The following is a 21,268-nucleotide window of genomic DNA, read 5'->3' as shown; positions in this document are numbered from 1 at the left end:
TAGTTCTACAATATATATGAATTTCAACGATTTTCTATGAGGCCAATTGCAGATATAAAGTCAGCCGCACATTCGATTTATGTGTAAAGTTAAGCATTTTGAAATCTCGTGTGAATATGTTTGAGGAAGGGGCATTTGATGACGTCATATATCCTTGTGTGGGCATCGGATCACTCCAATCTTTACATGAGGGTATAGATGAAGAGTAGTTCTACAATCTATATGAATTTGAAGGATTTTCTATGAGGCCAATTGCAGATATAAAGTCAGCCGCACATTCGATTTATGTGTAAAGTTAAGCCTTAATTTGAACACCCAATATTTTTGAGGAAGGGGTAATTGATGACGTCATATATCCTTGTGTGGGCATCGGATCACTCCAATCTTTACATGAGGGTATAGATAAAGAGTAGTTCTACAATATATATGAATTTCAACGATTTTCTATGAGGCAAATTGCAGATATAAACTCAGCCGCACATTCGATTTATGTGTAAAGTTAAGTATTTTGAAATCTCGCGTGAATATTTTTGAGGAAGGGGTATTTGATGACGTCATATATCCTTGTGTGGGCATCGGATCACTCCAATCTTTACATGAGGGTATAGATAAAGAGTAGTTCTACAATATATATGAATTTGAAGGATTTTCTATGAGGCCAATTGCAGATATAAACTCAGCCGCACATTCGATTTATGTGTAAAGTTAAGTATTTTGAAATCTCGCGTGAATATTTTTGAGGAAGGGGTATTTGATGACGTCATATATCCTTGTGTGGGCATCGGATCACTCCAATCTTTACATGAGGGTATAGATAAAGAGTAGTTCTACAATATATATGAATTTGAACGATTTTCTATGAGGCCAATTGCAGATATAAACTCAGCCGCACATTCGATTTATGTGTAAAGTTAAGCATTTTGAAATCTCGTGTGAATATGTTTGAGGAAGGGGCATTTGATGACGTCATATATCCTTGTGTGGGCATCGGATCACTCCAATCTTTACATGAGGGTATAGATGAAGAGTAGTTCTACAATCTATATGAATTTGAAGGATTTTCTATGAGGCCAATTGCAGATATAAACTCAGCCGCACATTCGATTTATGTGTAAAGTTAAGCCTTAATTTGAACACCCAATATTTTTGAGGAAGGGGTATTTGATGACGTCATATATCCTTGTGTGGGCATCGGATCACTCCAATCTTTACATGAGGGTATAGATAAAGAGTAGTTCTACAATATATATGAATTTCAACGATTTTCTATGAGGCCAATTGCAGATATAAACTCAGCCGCACATTCGATTTATGTGTAAAGTTAAGTATTTTGAAATCTCGCGTGAATATTTTTGAGGAAGGGGTATTTGATGACGTCATATATCCTTGTGTGGGCATCGGATCACTCCAATCTTTACATGAGGGTATAGATAAAGAGTAGTTCTACAATATATATGAATTTGAAGGATTTTCTATGAGGCCAATTGCAGATATAAACTCAGCCGCACATTCGATTTATGTGTAAAGTTAAGCATTTTGAAATCTCGTGTGAATATGTTTGAGGAAGGGGCATTTGATGACGTCATATATCCTTGTGTGGGCATCGGATCACTCCAATCTTTACATGAGGGTATAGATGAAGAGTAGTTCTACAATATATATGAATTTGAAGGATTTTCTATGAGGCCAATTGCAGATATAAAGTCAGCCGCACATTCGATTTATGTGTAAAGTTAAGCCTTAATTTGAACACCCAATATTTTTGAGGAAGGGGTATTTGATGACGTCATATATCCTTGTGTGGGCATCGGATCACTCCAATCTTTACATGAGGGTATAGATAAAGAGTAGTTCTACAATATATATGAATTTGAAGGATTTTCTATGAGGCCAATTGCAGATATAAACTCAGCCGCACATTCGATTTATGTGTAAAGTTAAGTATTTTGAAATCTCGCGTGAATATTTTTGAGGAAGGGGTATTTGATGACGTCATATATCCTTGTGTGGGCATCGGATCACTCCAATCTTTACATGAGGGTATAGATAAAGAGTAGTTCTACAATATATATGAATTTGAAGGATTTTCTATGAGGCCAATTGCAGATATAAACTCAGCCGCACATTCGATTTATGTGTAAAGTTAAGCATTTTGAAATCTCGTGTGAATATGTTTGAGGAAGGGGCATTTGATGACGTCATATATCCTTGTGTGGGCATCGGATCACTCCAATCTTTACATGAGGGTATAGATGAAGAGTAGTTCTACAATATATATGAATTTGAAGGATTTTCTATGAGGCCAATTGCAGATATAAAGTCAGCCGCACATTCGATTTATGTGTAAAGTTAAGCCTTAATTTGAACACCCAATATTTTTGAGGAAGGGGTATTTGATGACGTCATATATCCTTGTGTGGGCATCGGATCACTCCAATCTTTACATGAGGGTATAGATAAAGAGTAGTTCTACAATATATATGAATTTGAAGGATTTTCTATGAGGCCAATTGCAGATATAAACTCAGCCGCACATTCGATTTATGTGTAAAGTTAAGTATTTTGAAATCTCGCGTGAATATTTTTGAGGAAGGGGTATTTGATGACGTCATATATCCTTGTGTGGGCATCGGATCACTCCAATCTTTACATGAGGGTATAGATAAAGAGTAGTTCTACAATATATATGAATTTGAAGGATTTTCTATGAGGCCAATTGCAGATATAAACTCAGCCGCACATTCGATTTATGTGTAAAGTTAAGCATTTTGAAATCTCGTGTGAATATGTTTGAGGAAGGGGCATTTGATGACGTCATATATCCTTGTGTGGGCATCGGATCACTCCAATCTTTACATGAGGGTATAGATGAAGAGTAGTTCTACAATCTATATGAATTTGAAGGATTTTCTATGAGGCCAATTGCAGATATAAACTCAGCCGCACATTCGATTTATGTGTAAAGTTAAGCCTTAATTTGAACACCCAATATTTTTGAGGAAGGGGTATTTGATGACGTCATATATCCTTGTGTGGGCATCGGATCACTCCAATCTTTACATGAGGGTATAGATAAAGAGTAGTTCTACAATATATATGAATTTCAACGATTTTCTATGAGGCCAATTGCAGATATAAACTCAGCCGCACATTCGATTTATGTGTAAAGTTAAGTATTTTGAAATCTCGCGTGAATATTTTTGAGGAAGGGGTATTTGATGACGTCATATATCCTTGTGTGGGCATCGGATCACTCCAATCTTTACATGAGGGTATAGATGAAGAGTAGTTCTACAATATATATGAATTTGAAGGATTTTCTATGAGGCCAATTGCAGATATAAAGTCAGCCGCACATTCGATTTATGTGTAAAGTTAAGCCTTAATTTGAACACCCAATATTTTTGAGGAAGGGGTATTTGATGACGTCATATATCCTTGTGTGGGCATCGGATCACTCCAATCTTTACATGAGGGTATAGATAAAGAGTAGTTCTACAATATATATGAATTTGAAGGATTTTCTATGAGGCCAATTGCAGATATAAACTCAGCCGCACATTCGATTTATGTGTAAAGTTAAGTATTTTGAAATCTCGCGTGAATATTTTTGAGGAAGGGGTATTTGATGACGTCATATATCCTTGTGTGGGCATCGGATCACTCCAATCTTTACATGAGGGTATAGATAAAGAGTAGTTCTACAATATATATGAATTTGAAGGATTTTCTATGAGGCCAATTGCAGATATAAACTCAGCCGCACATTCGATTTATGTGTAAAGTTAAGCATTTTGAAATCTCGTGTGAATATGTTTGAGGAAGGGGCATTTGATGACGTCATATATCCTTGTGTGGGCATCGGATCACTCCAATCTTTACATGAGGGTATAGATGAAGAGTAGTTCTACAATCTATATGAATTTGAAGGATTTTCTATGAGGCCAATTGCAGATATAAACTCAGCCGCACATTCGATTTATGTGTAAAGTTAAGCCTTAATTTGAACACCCAATATTTTTGAGGAAGGGGTATTTGATGACGTCATATATCCTTGTGTGGGCATCGGATCACTCCAATCTTTACATGAGGGTATAGATAAAGAGTAGTTCTACAATATATATGAATTTCAACGATTTTCTATGAGGCCAATTGCAGATATAAACTCAGCCGCACATTCGATTTATGTGTAAAGTTAAGTATTTTGAAATCTCGCGTGAATATTTTTGAGGAAGGGGTATTTGATGACGTCATATATCCTTGTGTGGGCATCGGATCACTCCAATCTTTACATGAGGGTATAGATAAAGAGTAGTTCTACAATATATATGAATTTGAACGATTTTCTATGAGGCCAATTGTAGATATAAACTCAGCCGCACATTCGATTTATGTGTAAAGTTTAGCATTTTGAAATCTCGTGTGAATATGTTTGAGGAAGGGGTATTTGATGACGTTATATATCCTTGTGTGGGCATCGGATCACTCCAATCTTTACATGAGGGTATAGATAAAGAGTAGTTCTACAATATATATGAATTTGAAGGATTTTCTATGAGGCCAATTGCAGATATAAACTCAGCCGCACATTCGATTTATGTGTAAAGTTAAGCATTTTGAAATCTCGTGTGAATATGTTTGAGGAAGGGGCATTTGATGACGTCATATATCCTTGTGTGGGCATCGGATCACTCCAATCTTTACATGAGGGTATAGATGAAGAGTAGTTCTACAATCTATATGAATTTGAAGGATTTTCTATGAGGCCAATTGCAGATATAAACTCAGCCGCACATTCGATTTATGTGTAAAGTTAAGCCTTAATTTGAACACCCAATATTTTTGAGGAAGGGGTATTTGATGACGTCATATATCCTTGTGTGGGCATCGGATCACTCCAATCTTTACATGAGGGTATAGATAAAGAGTAGTTCTACAATATATATGAATTTGAAGGATTTTCTATGAGGCCAATTGCAGATATAAACTCAGCCGCACATTCGATTTATGTGTAAAGTTAAGTATTTTGAAATCTCGCGTGAATATTTTTGAGGAAGGGGTATTTGATGACGTCATATATCCTTGTGTGGGCATCGGATCACTCCAATCTTTACATGAGGGTATAGATGAAGAGTAGTTCTACAATATATATGAATTTGAAGGATTTTCTATGAGGCCAATTGCAGATATAAAGTCAGCCGCACATTCGATTTATGTGTAAAGTTAAGCCTTAATTTGAACACCCAATATTTTTGAGGAAGGGGTATTTGATGACGTCATATATCCTTGTGTGGGCATCGGATCACTCCAATCTTTACATGAGGGTATAGATAAAGAGTAGTTCTACAATATATATGAATTTGAAGGATTTTCTATGAGGCCAATTGCAGATATAAACTCAGCCGCACATTCGATTTATGTGTAAAGTTAAGTATTTTGAAATCTCGCGTGAATATTTTTGAGGAAGGGGTATTTGATGACGTCATATATCCTTGTGTGGGCATCGGATCACTCCAATCTTAACATGAGGGTGTAGATGAAGAGTAGTTCTACAATCTATATGAATTTGAAGGATTTTCTATGAGGCCAATTGTAGATATAAAGTCAGCCGCACATTCGATTTATGTGTAAAGTTAAGCCTTAATTTGAACACCCAATATTTTTGAGGAAGGGGTATTTGATGACGTCATATATCCTTGTGTGGGCATCGGATCACTCCAATCTTTACATGAGGGTATAGATAAAGAGTAGTTCTACAATATATATGAATTTGAAGGATTTTCTATGAGGCCAATTGCAGATATAAACTCAGCCGCACATTCGATTTATGTGTAAAGTTAAGTATTTTGAAATCTCGCGTGAATATTTTTGAGGAAGGGGTATTTGATGACGTCATATATCCTTGTGTGGGCATCGGATCACTCCAATCTTAACATGAGGGTGTAGATGAAGAGTAGTTCTACAATCTATATGAATTTGAAGGATTTTCTATGAGGCCAATTGCAGATATAAAGTCAGCCGCACATTCGATTTATGTGTAAAGTTAAGCCTTAATTTGAACACCCAATATTTTTGAGGAAGGGGTATTTGAAGATGTCATATATCCTTGTGTGGGCATCGGATCACTCCAATCTTAACATGAGGGTGTAGATGAAGAGTAGTTCTACAATATATATGAATTTGAAGGATTTTCTATGAGGCCAATTGCAGATATAAAGTCAGCCGCACATTCGATTTATGTGTAAAGTTAAGCCTTAATTTGAACACCCAATATGTTTGAGGAAGGGGTATTTGAAGATGTCATATATCCTTGTGTGGGCATCGGATCACTCCAATCTTTACATGAGGGTGTAGATGAAGAATAGTTCTACAATATATATGAATTTGAAGGATTTTCTATGAGGCCAATTGCAGATATAAACTCAGCCGCACATCCGATGCTTACTTTGAAATCAGTCGTAAATTGTTTTGGGGAAGGGGTATATGATGACGTCATATATCCTTTTTTGGCCGTGGATCATTCCAATCTTCACATGAGGGTCTGAGGAAAAGTAGTTCTACAACATATATTAATTTGAGTATAAACTTTTGTAAAGCTGATGATACTTATCATTCCATATATTTTTTATTATTTTTTCATCAATTATGGTTACGTCTCCTCTTTTGTCATGGTGGTATAGAAAACTACAAGGGTATTACGACAAAACATATACATGCACTCACTCGCTCAATTTTGATCTGGGAAAGAAAAGTCTATATTTACATCAGTCTCCTTTTCGACGCACACGTTGACCCGTCCTCACATTCATTTTACGTTAAATAAAGATTCAGAATGGACGCCTTGCCCTCACAAAATTGAAATGATATAGGGATTAATTTATGATCTGTATATGTTTCATGTTTCCCTTAGGTGCACGTTTGTCCTCGAAAAGCGTCCAACGGTGATTTTTCTTTACATCACGAAGCTAATATAGTTTGAGCCTGAAGAAAAGAGGGAAAAATCAAATTGCCAAGTTATTTTAAATTGAGATAATTTTTATTATTAATATTAAATGTAAAACTAATGTGCCTGTTGTCAGACTTATGATGAATAATGGCCATTACAAGACACCGTATTGCGCTTCGCTAGCCTGTCTAGTTGCACATTTCGAGTATGCACACTCTAACTTCAACAATTGCTGTCACCTCTCATCGTTTGAAAACGCGGCTGAAAGTGCGGCTCACTTTACTGTGGTGAATAAGTGGTTTAGAAAGCAGGTTGTTCAGCTACGAGATTCGTCGTTGAATTCATTACACGATTCAACATCAGTTCTCTGGACGGCCATTCAAGTAAAAAGTAAAAAGCCTTCACTGAAAAAGCAAACAGAATTGATTACCTCTGCTTCAATAGCTTTGTAATTTCCTAGTCAATTCTCTTTCACGACTCGCAACTATGTTTTTTTCTGTGATTTACATATCTTATATATCTTACATATCTTAGACCAAAGTATGTGACTTCAAGAAATGATTGCGTCTGCTTCGAACTCTCGGCCAGCTTCCGAGAGAGGATCGACTGGGTGCAGCACAATGGCACCAATCCCTTCTCTTTGCATTGATGATTAGATTGCACGCGACCACGCTCGGACTAAGCTCCGAAAACTGAATAAAGCGATGGTCAGATATACTAAGAAAAGGAGCGATTTTGATTTACGGCTCGGTCGGGAGGTATTTACAGAAAAACTGTCGAAAGAAATATGAAGATAAAAAGTCAAACAATGGTAAATAACTAGGAACTAGACGAAATTTTATTTTATAAGTTGAAATGTTCAGAAATGTGTGTGGAAATTCAAGGACACGTACTTAAGTCGCCGACAATTTTGAATTAAAAGTTCTTATACTCTCCCATCTTGTCAGCCAACTATATAGGCCTATACTACTAGTTTTACTGCTACCAATACAACACCAACAATTTCATTGAAGATCCGTAAAACTCACCAGTTTTCTGGCCTCAAATTTTGATGGCTCCTCGACGAACTTTCGATTTCACTGACAACTTCCAGCCGACCAAATGTCAGTAAACTACGATAATACTTTGGTTAGTTTGGTACTCCCGATGCTCTAGCGCTGAAATCGAATACGCGATGTACCGCTGAACCGGTGGCGTTTTTCTGTTATATCCAAAATGGCTGCCCCCATGGAAAGACATCAAAACAATGATTCCTATAGTAAAAAGATTCCAAGTTGCATATCATTTGCGGATTTCCATGTAACGGTAAACTCTTCTCTGGGAAAAAAGGTCAGCCGGTCTTCTTGTGGGATATTTGTCGATATATCTGTCGTTTTGTTAGGCGTGAAGCCTGGTTTTCTCTTCGATTATTGTTGCATTACTGAACCGTCTACATTGATACCAATGTGTCAAACGGTCGCTGCCATTCTCCATACTCGCACTACATCTTGTCGTTGCCATTGCGAGAATACCGCACCATGCAGTGTGTTGAAGGCCTTGCAAGACTGTTTCAAAATTTATGTTGTTGTGAACGATATTTTCATTGTGAATGTTGAAATAGTCACCGAACTGTTTCGAAACTTCCCTGAGTATCCTCTTGATGAAGGCCTTTGTATGCCAAGGGTTCTTATAACTGATGCATCCTATGCATTGTCAGAGCCAAAGATTGCTGACGAGGAAGTTCACAGTCAATTGAAGAAAATGGTGGATTCAATCTACAAGACACATTTGAACAGTAGGTGTGCATCTGTACCAGTGGATACAGTAGAAATAGACAATGAGTGGTGTATACCATCTTTGTTCGGTCTCTTCATTGGCTACCCACTTGTCTACTGGTTAAATGCATCAGATGGAAGGAATTGTTTGAGTTGTGTTCCTTTGACTGTTTACAAAGTCGTCTGTATGACAACTCTCAAGCATTTACAAGAAGGTCCACATTTCTCTCAGCAGCAGAACCTCAAAAGGGAACATACTGTTTTCTCATTTAGCATACCATCAAACGTAGAAAAACATTGCAAACCTTTAATCACAAAGTGGTTTTCTAAGTTACAAGACACTTGGCAAAGAAATGCCCCAAAGTGTTTACTGAAAGACTTGAGACTAGAAATGACAAATGTAGTTCTTTCATCTGTTGCTCTGTAATTTTACTATGTTACTTACCTCTAACAATATTGGTACAGTATAGGTTTTATCCATCGTCTGCGTAGTATAATATGGGTATTGCTTCACAAGTGGATGACGTAGCAGCATGAGAGTAGAGAGCACCAATCCATAGAAGGCATAATATATATCCAGGTTTTTATTCACATTCTGTCAGTTGTTGCTTAACATATATCTGTCAGCACATGCTCTCGGGACCAACGGAACAAAACCAATGGGACGCGAGCCCAAAGTCAGTCCCGGGATTTTTCCAGATATTGACAAATTTACCCCAGTTTTCAGAGCTTGCCAACCCTCATTGATGAAGTTATATTTTGTAATGTTCATAAAGCCCATAGCCCAAGCCCACTTTAATGCAACATGAGTATCGATTGATAGATGGGGCTCTGGTGGGTAGTGGCTCTGATGTTGTGTAAGATCCTTATCCGTGGGCCGCTACTCCCATTACACAAGCCTTGAATGATGCGCCAAAGAGAATTATCTCTCTAAGAAGAAATATATTAAGTGTGGATTAAAGAGTGCTTGTTAAATTTGTACATGATACAGTAATTGTCTACGGTCTTATCTTTGTTTTAATGTTTGGTTGGGTTGGGACGGTAGGGCAGATAAAAGAGGGATCTGACAGCCCTGTCACAAACAAATATTTCATGTTATTTTATGTAAGAGGGACTAAATATTTCTCTTGGAACATAAAATATGACTGTTTTAGAATCCTTCTTTGGACTATTTGTATTCGTGTTAGCTATCTTGCCTGTTTATAAGGCACCTGTATCACCTCCAAATAAAGAACAATCTGTAAGCCAGAAAGGGAGGAGGTGGGAGGGGGGGGGGTTAAAACTATGACCTCTGGTGACCTCACATACCCTTTACCTCTTTAATAAACAATATTTAGCCTTTTTGTACTCACTAAAGTGGTTCAGTACCAAGTATAATGATCATCTTAACTTCCCTTTTGCAATTACCATCACCCAATGATATCTCTTATCGAAATATGTAAATATTAACTAACAAAAATACAGCACAGTTAAAGTAATGCAACACCATTAATTAGAAAGAGACCCTTCTTCTAGTTGTCTATTCACTTCATCCACATTTTCAGTTTGGGATATTAAAATCACATGACTACAGTAGATGCAGTGCAAACTGTTACCTGAAGTTGGTATGTTAACTGTTGGGATATAACATGCAGAACAAATTATATTAAACACACCTACAGTATTCTTAGTTACCTCTTTCAAGTATAGAAGAGTTTACCTACTGAGAAACTTCATCAAAGGACAACAAGCTGTATTTTTTACCACTGTTCATTCATTTTTACTTCACTGTACCAGGAAATGACCAGTACACGAGCAGGAAAAGGAAAAAAAAAAGAAACAAGAGCCCAAGGGCACTGTGGTTCCTTGCTTGGGGTATATGACAATACACATCATATTATCAAGCAAGATTGGGCTGAAATAGTCCAAGTAATTGTGGTCCTACATGTTCCCATAAAGTAACCAACACTATAGCCAACACTTTTGTGATCACAAAATGTGATCGGATTTTTTATCAAAAGGCACTTTTGAGATCTAAATATGGCGTCGAAAATGTAAGAAATATAGGAGACCTACAAGCGTGTCAACAGATATGATAACAATGGTGACCTCAGATGACATGACCTTTAAGTTTCAAAATGTTCCACCACCCCATTCACAACTTGTCCCAAAATATCAACCATGTCACACCTTGGCATTGAGATTTAATTGCATTAAATGTCAAAAAATTAACTTTGAACTTGTATGTAACTTCACACACAAAGGTCACCCGGAGGTCAACCAATTGACATTTTTGATCGGTGAGACCTAAATAGAGCATGACTGTAAAAATTCAAACATTTTTTCTTTGCCCATTTTCTCCCCCCATAATACTACTTTTTTAACATTAGCTGACCTTTGGTGACCATGGATCACATGACCGTTAAGTATGAAAATATTCCCCTATACGATTTGCAACTTGTCCAAAAAAATCAACCTTGTCACACCTTGGCACTGGGAGTTATTGCATTAAATGTCTGAAAATTAACTTTGACCTCAAATAACTTCGCCCACGAAGGTCAAATGGGGGTCAACCCATTGACATTTATGATCAGAAGTTACCTTTAACATCTGAAAATAGCATCGAAACTGTAAAAATCCACAAAACATGAAAAGGTCACCAGAAGTCAAATTGAGGTCAAGGGTCACCCAGATGCGGGTCGACAATTGGATTACATTGAAGCAACTCCCAACCCTAACGGACAATTTGTTCTCAAGTTGTCGCAAAAATACTAGGTTTTTATCATTAATTGACCTTTGGTGACCTTGTATCACATGACCGTTAAGTTTGAAAATATTCCCCTATACCATTTGCAACTACTCTAAAAATATCAACCTTGTCACACCTTGGAACTGGGAGTTATTGCATTAAATGTCTGAAAATTAACTTTGACCTCATATAACTTCGCACACGAAGGTCACACAGGGGTCAACCTATTGACATTTATGATCAGAAGGTACCTTTAACATCTGAAAATAGCATCGAAACTGTAAAAAATCCCCAAAACACGAAAAGGTCACCAGAGGTCAAATTGAGGTCAAGGGTCACCCAGATGCAGGTCGACAATTGGATTTCATTGAAGCAACTCCCAACTCTAACGGACAATTTGTTCTCAAGTTTGGCAAAAATACTAGTTTTTTATCATTAATTGACCTTTGGTGACCTTGTATCACATAACCGTTAAGTTTGAAAATATTCCCCTATACCATTTGCAACTACTCCAAAAATATCAACCTTGTCACACCTTGGAACTGGGAGTTATTGCATTAAATGTCTGAAAATTAACTTTGACCTCATATAACTTCGCACACGAAGGTCACACGGAAGTCAACCTATTGACATTTATGATCAGAAGTTACCTTTAACATCTGAAAACAGCATCGAAACTGTAAAAATCCACAAAACACTAAAAGGTCACCAGAGGTCAAATTGAGGTCAAGGGTCACCCAGATGCGGGTCGACAATTGGATTACATTGAAGCAACTCCCAACCCAAACGGACAATTTGTTCTCAAGTTATCGCAAAAATACTAGTTTTTTATCATTAATTGACCTTTGGTGACCTCGGATCACATGACCGTTAAGTTTGAAAATATTCCCCTATACCATTTGCAACTTGTCTCAAAATATCAACTGTGTAACACCTTGGCACTGGGAGTTATTACACTAAATGTCTGAAAATTAACTTTGACCTCATATAAATTAACATACAAAGGTCGCCTTGGGTCAACTTATTGACATTTTTAATTGATGAGACCTAAATTAGAGCATCAAACTATAAAAATTCAAACATTTTTTTCTTTGCCCATTTTCTACCCCCAAAATACTAGTTTTTTGACATTAATTGACCTTTGGTGACCTCGGATACATGACTGTTAAGTTTGAAAATCTTCCCCTATACCATTTGCAACTTGTCCAAAAATATCAACCATGTCACACCTTGGAACTGGGACTTGTTGCATTAAATGTCTGAAAATTAACTTTGACCTCATATAACTTCGCACACGAAGGTCACACGGGTGTCAACCGATTGACATTTTTGATCGGAAGGTACTTTTGATATCCAAATCTAGCATCAAAACCAAACATTTTCTTTTTTGCTTGTTTCCTCCCAAAATAAGCACATTTTTTCTAATGTGACCTTTGACCTTTTGACCTTGGTTTCAGATGTAGTTTAATCTCCTAATTCCAAAAAACAAAATGAAAAGTCTGTACAACCATCCTAACTCCGACCGAAAAACTTTGACCCCATATAACTTCGCACATAAAGGTCACACGGGGTCAACCTATTGACATTTATGATCAGAAGGTACCTTTGACATCTGAAAATAGCATCGAAACTGTAAAAATCCCAAAAACACGAAAAGGTCACCAGAGGTCAAATTGAGGTCAAGGGTCACCCAGATGCGGGTCGACAATTGGATTACAATGAGGCAACTCCCAACCCTAACAGACATTTCGTTCTCAAGTTATTGCAAAAATACTAGTTTTTTATCATTAATTGACCTTTGGTGACCTTGGATCACATGACCGTTAAGTTTGAAAATGCTCCCCTAACCAGTTCACAACTTGTCCCAAAATATCAATCTTGTCGCACATTGGCACTGGGAGTCATTGCAGTTTTAATATTTTCGGTTTTTGGACCATAACTGACCTTTGGTGACCTTTTTGGGCACCAAAAACAATAGGGCACACCTTCTCCATATGGCGGATCTATAGTCCAAGTTTGGCCTCAATCCAACATTCCCTTATTGAGATAGAGCGTACCCAAGCAAGTGTCACAGACACACACACACATACACACACATACACACACACACGCCAACCTGACTGCATAGGTTCCTTTTGCTAAAGCAAGGAACCAAAAAAAAGCAAAACTAAAAGGGACAATCAATTTCTTTTATCAATGTATTTGTGTAACACTAGTCTGTACCAGCAGACCGATACCCTTGATGATGATAACTTCAATAAGAAATGATGATACACAGGTAAGCATTGAACATAATTAATTTTAAGTGATAGTATAAGAGTTGAAAATCATTGTCTTTGTCACCTGAATGAGTACCTTGGCATCTTATTTGTCTATACCACTTTTGGATTTTTTCCGTTGGTTCAATAAAATGCTTAAACTGTAATCAGTACTAATTAAGACTCCTCAATTATGTTGTTGTTAACTATAACATGTATTTTAAATATCCTGATGTAATGTCTTTTCTGCAAAACATCTCAAGTTACTGTAAGATCTCTTTTAATCAGTTTTAAACCCATAACATCCCTTTTTGAAGAACCAAACCACTAACAGTGTTGTCGGTGACAAATTGTGAGATATTACATCATGATGTATCGTAAATATTTGAAAGAAACCAATTTGGGTGTATGAAATGTAAACCTGAACAGTGATTGGAAATGAATTTCTACCTTTGTATTTCCATTGCTCACTTCAATCATTCTATTTTCCGATAAAGTTTTCAAACTTTGGTACGTGAAGTTTTTTTCCCTCCCTCTTCGGTACAAAATTCATCATAAACTTTCCACTTTTTATCAAAATATTTGTGCGTGCCAACTCAAAGATGTATGACGAGCTGCAAGTTAATAATTTTGTTGATGGTCAAGAAAGTGACTGAAGTTTACAAAGGGGAAAAAAAGGAGGATTGCTAAAAAAATACCCTGGAAAGATCCATATAATGGGAAAGAAAAGCTTCTGTAGCATAGTGTAGTATAGAAAAAAAAACTATTTATCAACATTCTTTGCAGTTTAACAATCTTTCTTTTCATTTTTTTTGGGCTTCCTAGTTTAGGGACTGAAAGTTATTAAAACAGTTTTTCCCTGCTATTAGTCAAAAATATATATTTCACTCAAAAGTGTAGTGAGCACATCTCAGCAACATACATTAAATACGAAATTTCCTTCATTTTCACGAGTGTTGCAATTCAGATCTTATGATAAAAAGAATCTTGACAACTTTGAGTTGCTGAAATGAACAACATCTTTTAAGGCCATCATTAACACCCCCAAATTCCAGCATGCTAAACATTGCTGGAAGTTTCCCCAAAACTGATACTACTATTTGCCTGCATTTTTATACCAAATTCCAATCAATCCTAGATTGTTAAGTTGCACCTTTTAAATTAGACAAGCCAGTCAGTGAGGAAAGATAACCTGACAAAAGCTGGTCACTTCATTCTATGGTCGAGTCGAGACACTACCAGTGATTCTTTCCTGACTTGAGTCAAACGACTCAACAAGTTTTCATACTTTATTATCTCTAGACGGGGAAAAAAAAAATACGAGGAAAACTTTACAAACTTCTTTCTTTGCCATTTAGCGACTTAAATTCATGACCCTGACGGAACAACATTCAATTACAAATACATTTATACAACCTGTATAAAACATTTAAAGTAACCGTAAATTAACTTAACTATTTGTAATCACATTCATCAAATATCTGAGAGTACAAAAATATCATTTTGAATAGACTAGGTGGGTAAACAAGTCATAAATCTGATTCCTGTACAATGTAATCACACATCTTACATATTATTTTTATAAAAAAAAGAAGAAGATTAAAAAAAAAAGGTATTAAGACAAAAAACGTCTTGCATTCCTTTATTTACATAATCAAAATCTGTTAGCCGAAAGCTCAACGGTTTCTTTCAAGAGACACTTTTTAACCTGATATTACACAAACGAAACATTGATTTTGCTTTTTATACAATTAAGATTAGTGCAATAAACTCTAAAACAAAAGTGCAAAAGCTTTTCCACATTTGCCCCCATCCTCTAGGAGATATAAACAATCTCTGGAAAATAAAAAAAAATTACTCTAGAAGGCATTTTGTTCGTAAAAGGTCTGTTCGTTTGATATGCAGCACACTCCTTGAAAATGTTTCCAACATTTTCCCTTTCTTTTTTTTCCTGCTAAAACTAGACCCATGACAAAGGACGATATGATTGGAAGAACAGACAGGTTTGTGAGAGACGTTTAGAGATCCATATTTTAAGACAAATGTATCGAATGGAAATGTCGTTTCTCGTGCATATTTATACATATTTGGAATATAAGGAAACAGCGTTCTGTCATAGATACTGAAAGATGTCGACGTGCATTATTGATGACAGGTCATGAAACCTTCCTCTCATCGAGGCCCTCCACCCACCCCTCCAAGATACAAAATGGTGGAGAGGTGGGGGGTGGGGATAGTTGGGGGGTTCAACCATAAATCTATGTGCAAGGAACAGTTTTTGAGTACAGGGATTCTTTTCATGCAAATGATTGAATTACTTAATTATGTTTTTTTTTTCCCCCGTTACTTTTCTTTGACCATCAGTTTCCCCTTCTGGCTTCTGTTCGAGAAGTTGTTATTCCTGGTGCTAATATAATGGTACTCTCCGACAGCTGGTTCAATGAGGGCACCAGGGTTGGATGCTGGGGCGTTGTCTAGTAGGTTATTCACTTGGTTCTTGTTTTGTACCGACTGTCCAGCACATGTTGCCGCTGCTTTACATCTGTAAAGACAAAAGAAAAGGAAACATTTGATGATTTAATGTATTACGAAATTATTAAGGAAAGAAAAAAAAAAGTAGATATCATGCAGGAATTCAAGCAAACTTAAGTGAAACACAAAAAAGAATAAACAACGTAAATACACGTCAGAAATGAAAATATTCGAAAGATGGGAACTTTGTTGTAACGTAACCGAAACAATTCAAATAATTTCAGAAGAGAGACACAAATATTTTTACTAGAATGGAATCCCATGCATGACAACACATCTACAGCATGAACCTAGCCTACTCATGGACCATTACCAGGTACGTATGAGCCAAGCCTACTAATGGACCATTACCAGGTACGTACCAAACTACCAATTAGTAGGCTACCAGTGTCGTCAATGATCACGTTTAACATGCAGACCACCGTGTTACTAACGTTTAGTGATACTGCAGTGACGACATTCCCCAGTACCGTGACATTTAAAATAATTATACAGAATGAAGTTGAAGAAACATTTGGCAGAATTCTAATAGCTATTCTGTAGGTAATACCCTCCCACCTCCCCCCCCCCCCCATTGCTGCCGGCACTAGTACTGTAAGGAATGTATGTAAAACTAAAGTTAGGCTGTAGCCTTACTATAAAAACACAGGCCTCTATGTTGACCTCATGCGTGAGATGACATGGCATGCCGATGGTATGAGATACAAGAACAGTGATAGTACACTTACTGATAGTAACCAGAACTAGCCATGCTGATAGCCAAGTCCTCAGGCAAGTAGCCAGTGTAATCATTGGGCATCCAGTGAATCTTTGCATTGGTGAACAGTGTGGATTCATCAAATGGTAATGGGTAATTCTCTATTGCATTGCGCGTCTGCACTATGTTGCTTCGGTCAGAGCCTGGTGGAAGAAAGGATATCATCAAACAAGTTAAAAGAGCCATCAGTCGTTAGGTTCAAGTCAAAGATTAAACGGTGGTTCTATATTTTAGGGTAATAGGATGGTGCAAATATTTATATAGTATTACATATGATTACATAATTATTTATGAAATGCTTCCAGTCGAGTCCAATCAAAGTTGACACTCAAGACAGAGAGGCAGGGAATTGCGTGCGGGTGGTGATAGAACGATACCGTAAAATGTTATTGATACTTACACTGCAAAATACTTGTGGCGACATAATATGCAAATCAAAGAATGAACGAACAAACAAAAGAAAGAAAGAAAGGCTCTGCACCTGTTGGTTGGGGAGAATGCGGTCATTTCGCTGCATCCACAGTACATACTTTGAAAGGTTATGCAAGGAGGAGTGATAGTGGGGAGGACTGAAGTTTAAGAGTGGTGGTTGGAAGTGAAGTTTGGAAGTAGAGGTTGAGAGCTGCAGTGGAGCTAGACTGGAGGTGGCAAGGGGTGGAGATGGCAAGGGATGGAGGTAGGGAGATGGATGGGTATAGATATGGGGGGTTGGGGGAGGGTGGTGGAAGGTGGTGGTGGATGGTGGTGGAGGAACAATAGGAGAGTTTGTGAAGGAGGTGTTTGTAAAGCCCCTAACTAATGATTGTGTTTGAAATTACCTCCTTTCCCTTCTCCTGCATCTCCTGTCTGACCATCTCCTCCAGGGTTACCATTGTTATGGGTGTTAGATCCTGCAAAAAGAAAAAAAAATGCTGAAATTGTAATGCAAAAGTTCTACTTTTATGAGAGATAAACATGAACGGCATGCCGAATCCATCAGGGGATGGGTAGAGAGCATGAAGGAGCTGTTGAAGAAGGGATCTATGCCTCGCATGGATATTTGGAAGGGAGGGTGGGGAGGTGGAGGGAAGGAGGAAGGGAGGAAGTAATATTTGGCCCCATAATTTTTCATCATAGTGCTATGCTCGGCTTTTAAGTGATGAACAAATCAGATTTATATCCTCCCACCTCCCCTCTCTCACTCTGCCCCCCTCTCACTATGTCCCCATCAAACTCTGCCCCCTCTCCTGGTCCATTTTTTTCTCTCTTGCTATTTATCTGGATGTCATGCTAATACTGAATAACAACTATGGATCATCAAACATTGCAAAGATGAAAAGTACTGACAAGACAAGGATGAAAATTTCACCTTAATATATAGCTAGAGCAAAAATAAACATGTCGTCCCAAAAAGCAAATTGTGCCATGAAACTTACCTGTCCACTGCATGTGCACAAGACTGCCTGCTGTTATCTCCAGATCGTTGGGTATAAAGTCATACTCTACGGCAGGATAAACCTGGACGATGTTACCTCTCTTACCACGAACATTCAGGTTGTAGATCTGTCTTCTATCCATCCCTGTCAAATGGATAAAAAATAACATATATATAAAATAATTGAGATTTTCACTTTTATTTCATTAGTTAATGTTCATAGATAATACTGGACGACTTCAAAAATGGTCTCTGACTTTCCTAGTTCTTCTTTTCCGTTCTGACTTTGGCTACGAATATACGTAAAGAGCTCCATCTATTTGAAAAATGCTATCCCAGTTGCTTCTGTTGTCGTATTATTTGTATAGAATGACACAGCGGCAAAGATATAAATTTTGGGATAAACTGCATCTGGCAACAAACAAATTACAAATTGACTTTCACCATCATAAAAACTCAAATTCAATGATTCTAACTTTAGAATGGTGACAAAAAGAAAATGGTCTTATTTTTTGACAGAAAGTCAGCTATTTCAACGCTCTAAATATCTCTTAAGATCATCCTAAGGTTTCAGAGGTTTCTCATACCTGCATCTGTGGGTCTTGGCATCAATTGGAAGGCGTGGGATCGGTCTTGGAATGTACGACCGTACTGTGCGGTGTTGATGGCCAGACGCAGAGGGACGTTGTCCGCTCCGATATCAACGTATGGATTTTGCTGGACTGGAGATACCTGTCCAGTTTCACTGTGAGAACAAAAGAAAGAAAAATTTATTTATAGGTATGATATAGTAAGGAGTCTTTTGCTACGGACAGGACATTGCTCTTTAAGGAGTCGCCACCCTCCCTCTGTTAACATCTGCAACAAAGAATCTAGACACATTGATGCATTATGGATACCACATTTAACACATATCTATATATATATTTCTGCACCCAAAACTCTTGGTAAAGTTGTGGTCCAATCAAAAACACTTCTGTCAAACTTGACGGAGAATATTCCATGCATACATTATGCTTTCAAAGCCTATACGACCTTAAAGCCCATTGGTCGAGAGACTTCATGACGACTGGATCAATTAGTCGATCAATCGATCAATCAATCAATTTCTACAGACAGTCGTCAATTATATTAGGTTTTACTCAGATCTTCACTGTCAAATTATTGTGTCGGCAATTATGTTAAGCTGAAAGAATAAAATAGCCGAATACTCACACATCTTGGTTTTGGCTCGCATTTGTATTCATTGGATCATAATCATCTGTAGAAATGTTGTATCTGAAAATTGATAAGACAATAAAAAAAAATGTAACAAATAAAACAAAAAAAACCTTTAACGATATCTTTTTTATGCAGTTGAGAAAGTTTTTCCAACACTTTATTTGTTCAGACCTGATATTTCAGTATAATAGTAATACTCTTTGGGGGCCCATCCGTTGAGACAACACTGCATCGTCGTGACAACTAAGAGTGAAATGGTTTGGTCCAAGTGCAGTATTTGATAGCTAGAGACAGCTCACACTGAAGCAAAACATATAAACCAAAACTACTGTATTTTTTACTAGACCATACATTCTCCATAGGAAAACCTTCAGTGAGTAGTTACCTTAGCCTCATGGCACATCGCATCAGGTTGTTAGAAGGGAACTTGGGGATGGTCCAGGTGTACCTGCTGGGTTGACCACCTCTGCTGTTACCCAGATGGTTGTCCCTGCTCCACGGTGCCTCCATGCAATCTGGGGCATCCAACGCCACCAGACATTGCTCTGTGATCTCTCTGTAAGGGCGCCCCCAGATGTACCGCACTCCATCCACGCCATTTTCGTTCTCGCAAGCTGCCTGAGTTGTCAGAGCTGTTGAAGACAGAAAGTGAACACTTTTGAAACATACAGAGTTGTCCTGGAGCACTGAAAGAACTTTCCTTTCAAGTCTTCCCTCATAGTGTAGCAGACAAACTTCCCCAGCCTTGCCGTACCCCACCTCCCCTACACCCTCCCCCCCCCCCACCACCTTCCACCATAGTCTGATTGCTTCCTAGTAGGGTACAACTACCACATGCATACATATTTCCCCTAGCTTCTAAAAATTTTAATTGATAGAGCGTTGGATTAGAGCAGTTGTTAAAAAAAAAAAAAATTAAAATATCGTTTTGGACAGGAATTCGGGTATCACGTGAAAAGTAATCTTGACTTGACGTGGGCCATATTTCAACACTATCACTTCTGAACGATCGATTGTCAAAACCAACCGCACACATCTAAAAATATCAGTGGGAATATCCAATCAGAAAATGATGAGCCAATACAAGAAGATATTATATAGTCTCTTACATTGTTACAATTATTTAAGTACAAGTTGGGATTCAGGATGTTTGGGGGAACATTTTAGAAATATCCTTGACATTTTTTCTGTCTCTATTTAATTGTCCCTCATACTTCCTTTCTCTTCGGGAAATAAACAGAATGATAAGCAAAATGTCACTTTCTCTGAAAAGCCCCCAAAAATCCCACCCATAAAAACTACATACTTGTTAGAATAAGTCACTTCGTCGTAACCATGAAGTTTGACTATGACTATCATCGCAATTTTAAATCAATGCCCCAAGTATGGTAGGAAAAAAGTGCAATATTTATCAAGGACCCGGTCTAAAACATGACATGACACTCACCATCAGCTTTTTCTAGAAAGTTGTAAAACTCCATCCACTCTCCATCGTTCCCCTCGCAATCCGCTTGATTGTTCCATCTAGAGTAAGCACGCGGCTGGTTGCCATCGTTGTCAAAATATTCCACGCACTCGTATTTTGATTGGACGTTGAAGCTCTCTGTTTGGTAGTATCTGGAAGCAAAGAAAAGGGGGGGGGGGGAAATGATATCAAA

General features: G+C 37.5%; 2 protein-coding genes across 2 annotated transcripts in view; one reads left to right on the top strand and one right to left on the bottom strand.

The window, feature by feature from the left end:
- Nucleotides 1–7,974: 7,974 nt before the first annotated feature.
- On the top strand, nucleotides 7,975–15,263 carry LOC139961458 (UPF0739 protein C1orf74 homolog). The gene is made up of 2 exons (XM_071960643.1): nucleotides 7,975–11,744; nucleotides 12,154–15,263. Exon 1 carries the CDS (start codon nucleotides 8,162–8,164, stop codon nucleotides 9,125–9,127), a length of 966 nt encoding a protein of 321 aa, XP_071816744.1. The 5' UTR covers nucleotides 7,975–8,161; the 3' UTR covers nucleotides 9,128–11,744; nucleotides 12,154–15,263.
- The window catches only part of LOC139961455 (protein DD3-3-like), a 27,040-nt gene continuing 19,380 nt past the window's right edge, over nucleotides 13,609–21,268 (bottom strand). Inside the window, exons 7-14 of the mRNA XM_071960638.1 lie at nucleotides 21,058–21,227; nucleotides 19,996–20,242; nucleotides 19,605–19,667; nucleotides 18,977–19,134; nucleotides 18,391–18,534; nucleotides 17,794–17,865; nucleotides 16,947–17,118; nucleotides 13,609–16,228 (exon numbers count right to left, since the gene is read on the bottom strand). Coding sequence (XP_071816739.1) covers nucleotides 16,030–16,228; nucleotides 16,947–17,118; nucleotides 17,794–17,865; nucleotides 18,391–18,534; nucleotides 18,977–19,134; nucleotides 19,605–19,667; nucleotides 19,996–20,242; nucleotides 21,058–21,227 — 1,225 coding nt within the window. The 3' untranslated portion in view covers nucleotides 13,609–16,029. The remainder of the gene's footprint in view (nucleotides 16,229–16,946; nucleotides 17,119–17,793; nucleotides 17,866–18,390; nucleotides 18,535–18,976; nucleotides 19,135–19,604; nucleotides 19,668–19,995; nucleotides 20,243–21,057; nucleotides 21,228–21,268) is intronic.

Source organism: Apostichopus japonicus, chromosome 20, assembly GCF_037975245.1.
Source record: "Apostichopus japonicus isolate 1M-3 chromosome 20, ASM3797524v1, whole genome shotgun sequence".
In the NCBI taxonomy this organism is placed as follows: domain Eukaryota; kingdom Metazoa; phylum Echinodermata; class Holothuroidea; order Aspidochirotida; family Stichopodidae; genus Apostichopus; species Apostichopus japonicus.
This window is presented reverse-complemented; position numbering and strand designations above follow the sequence as displayed.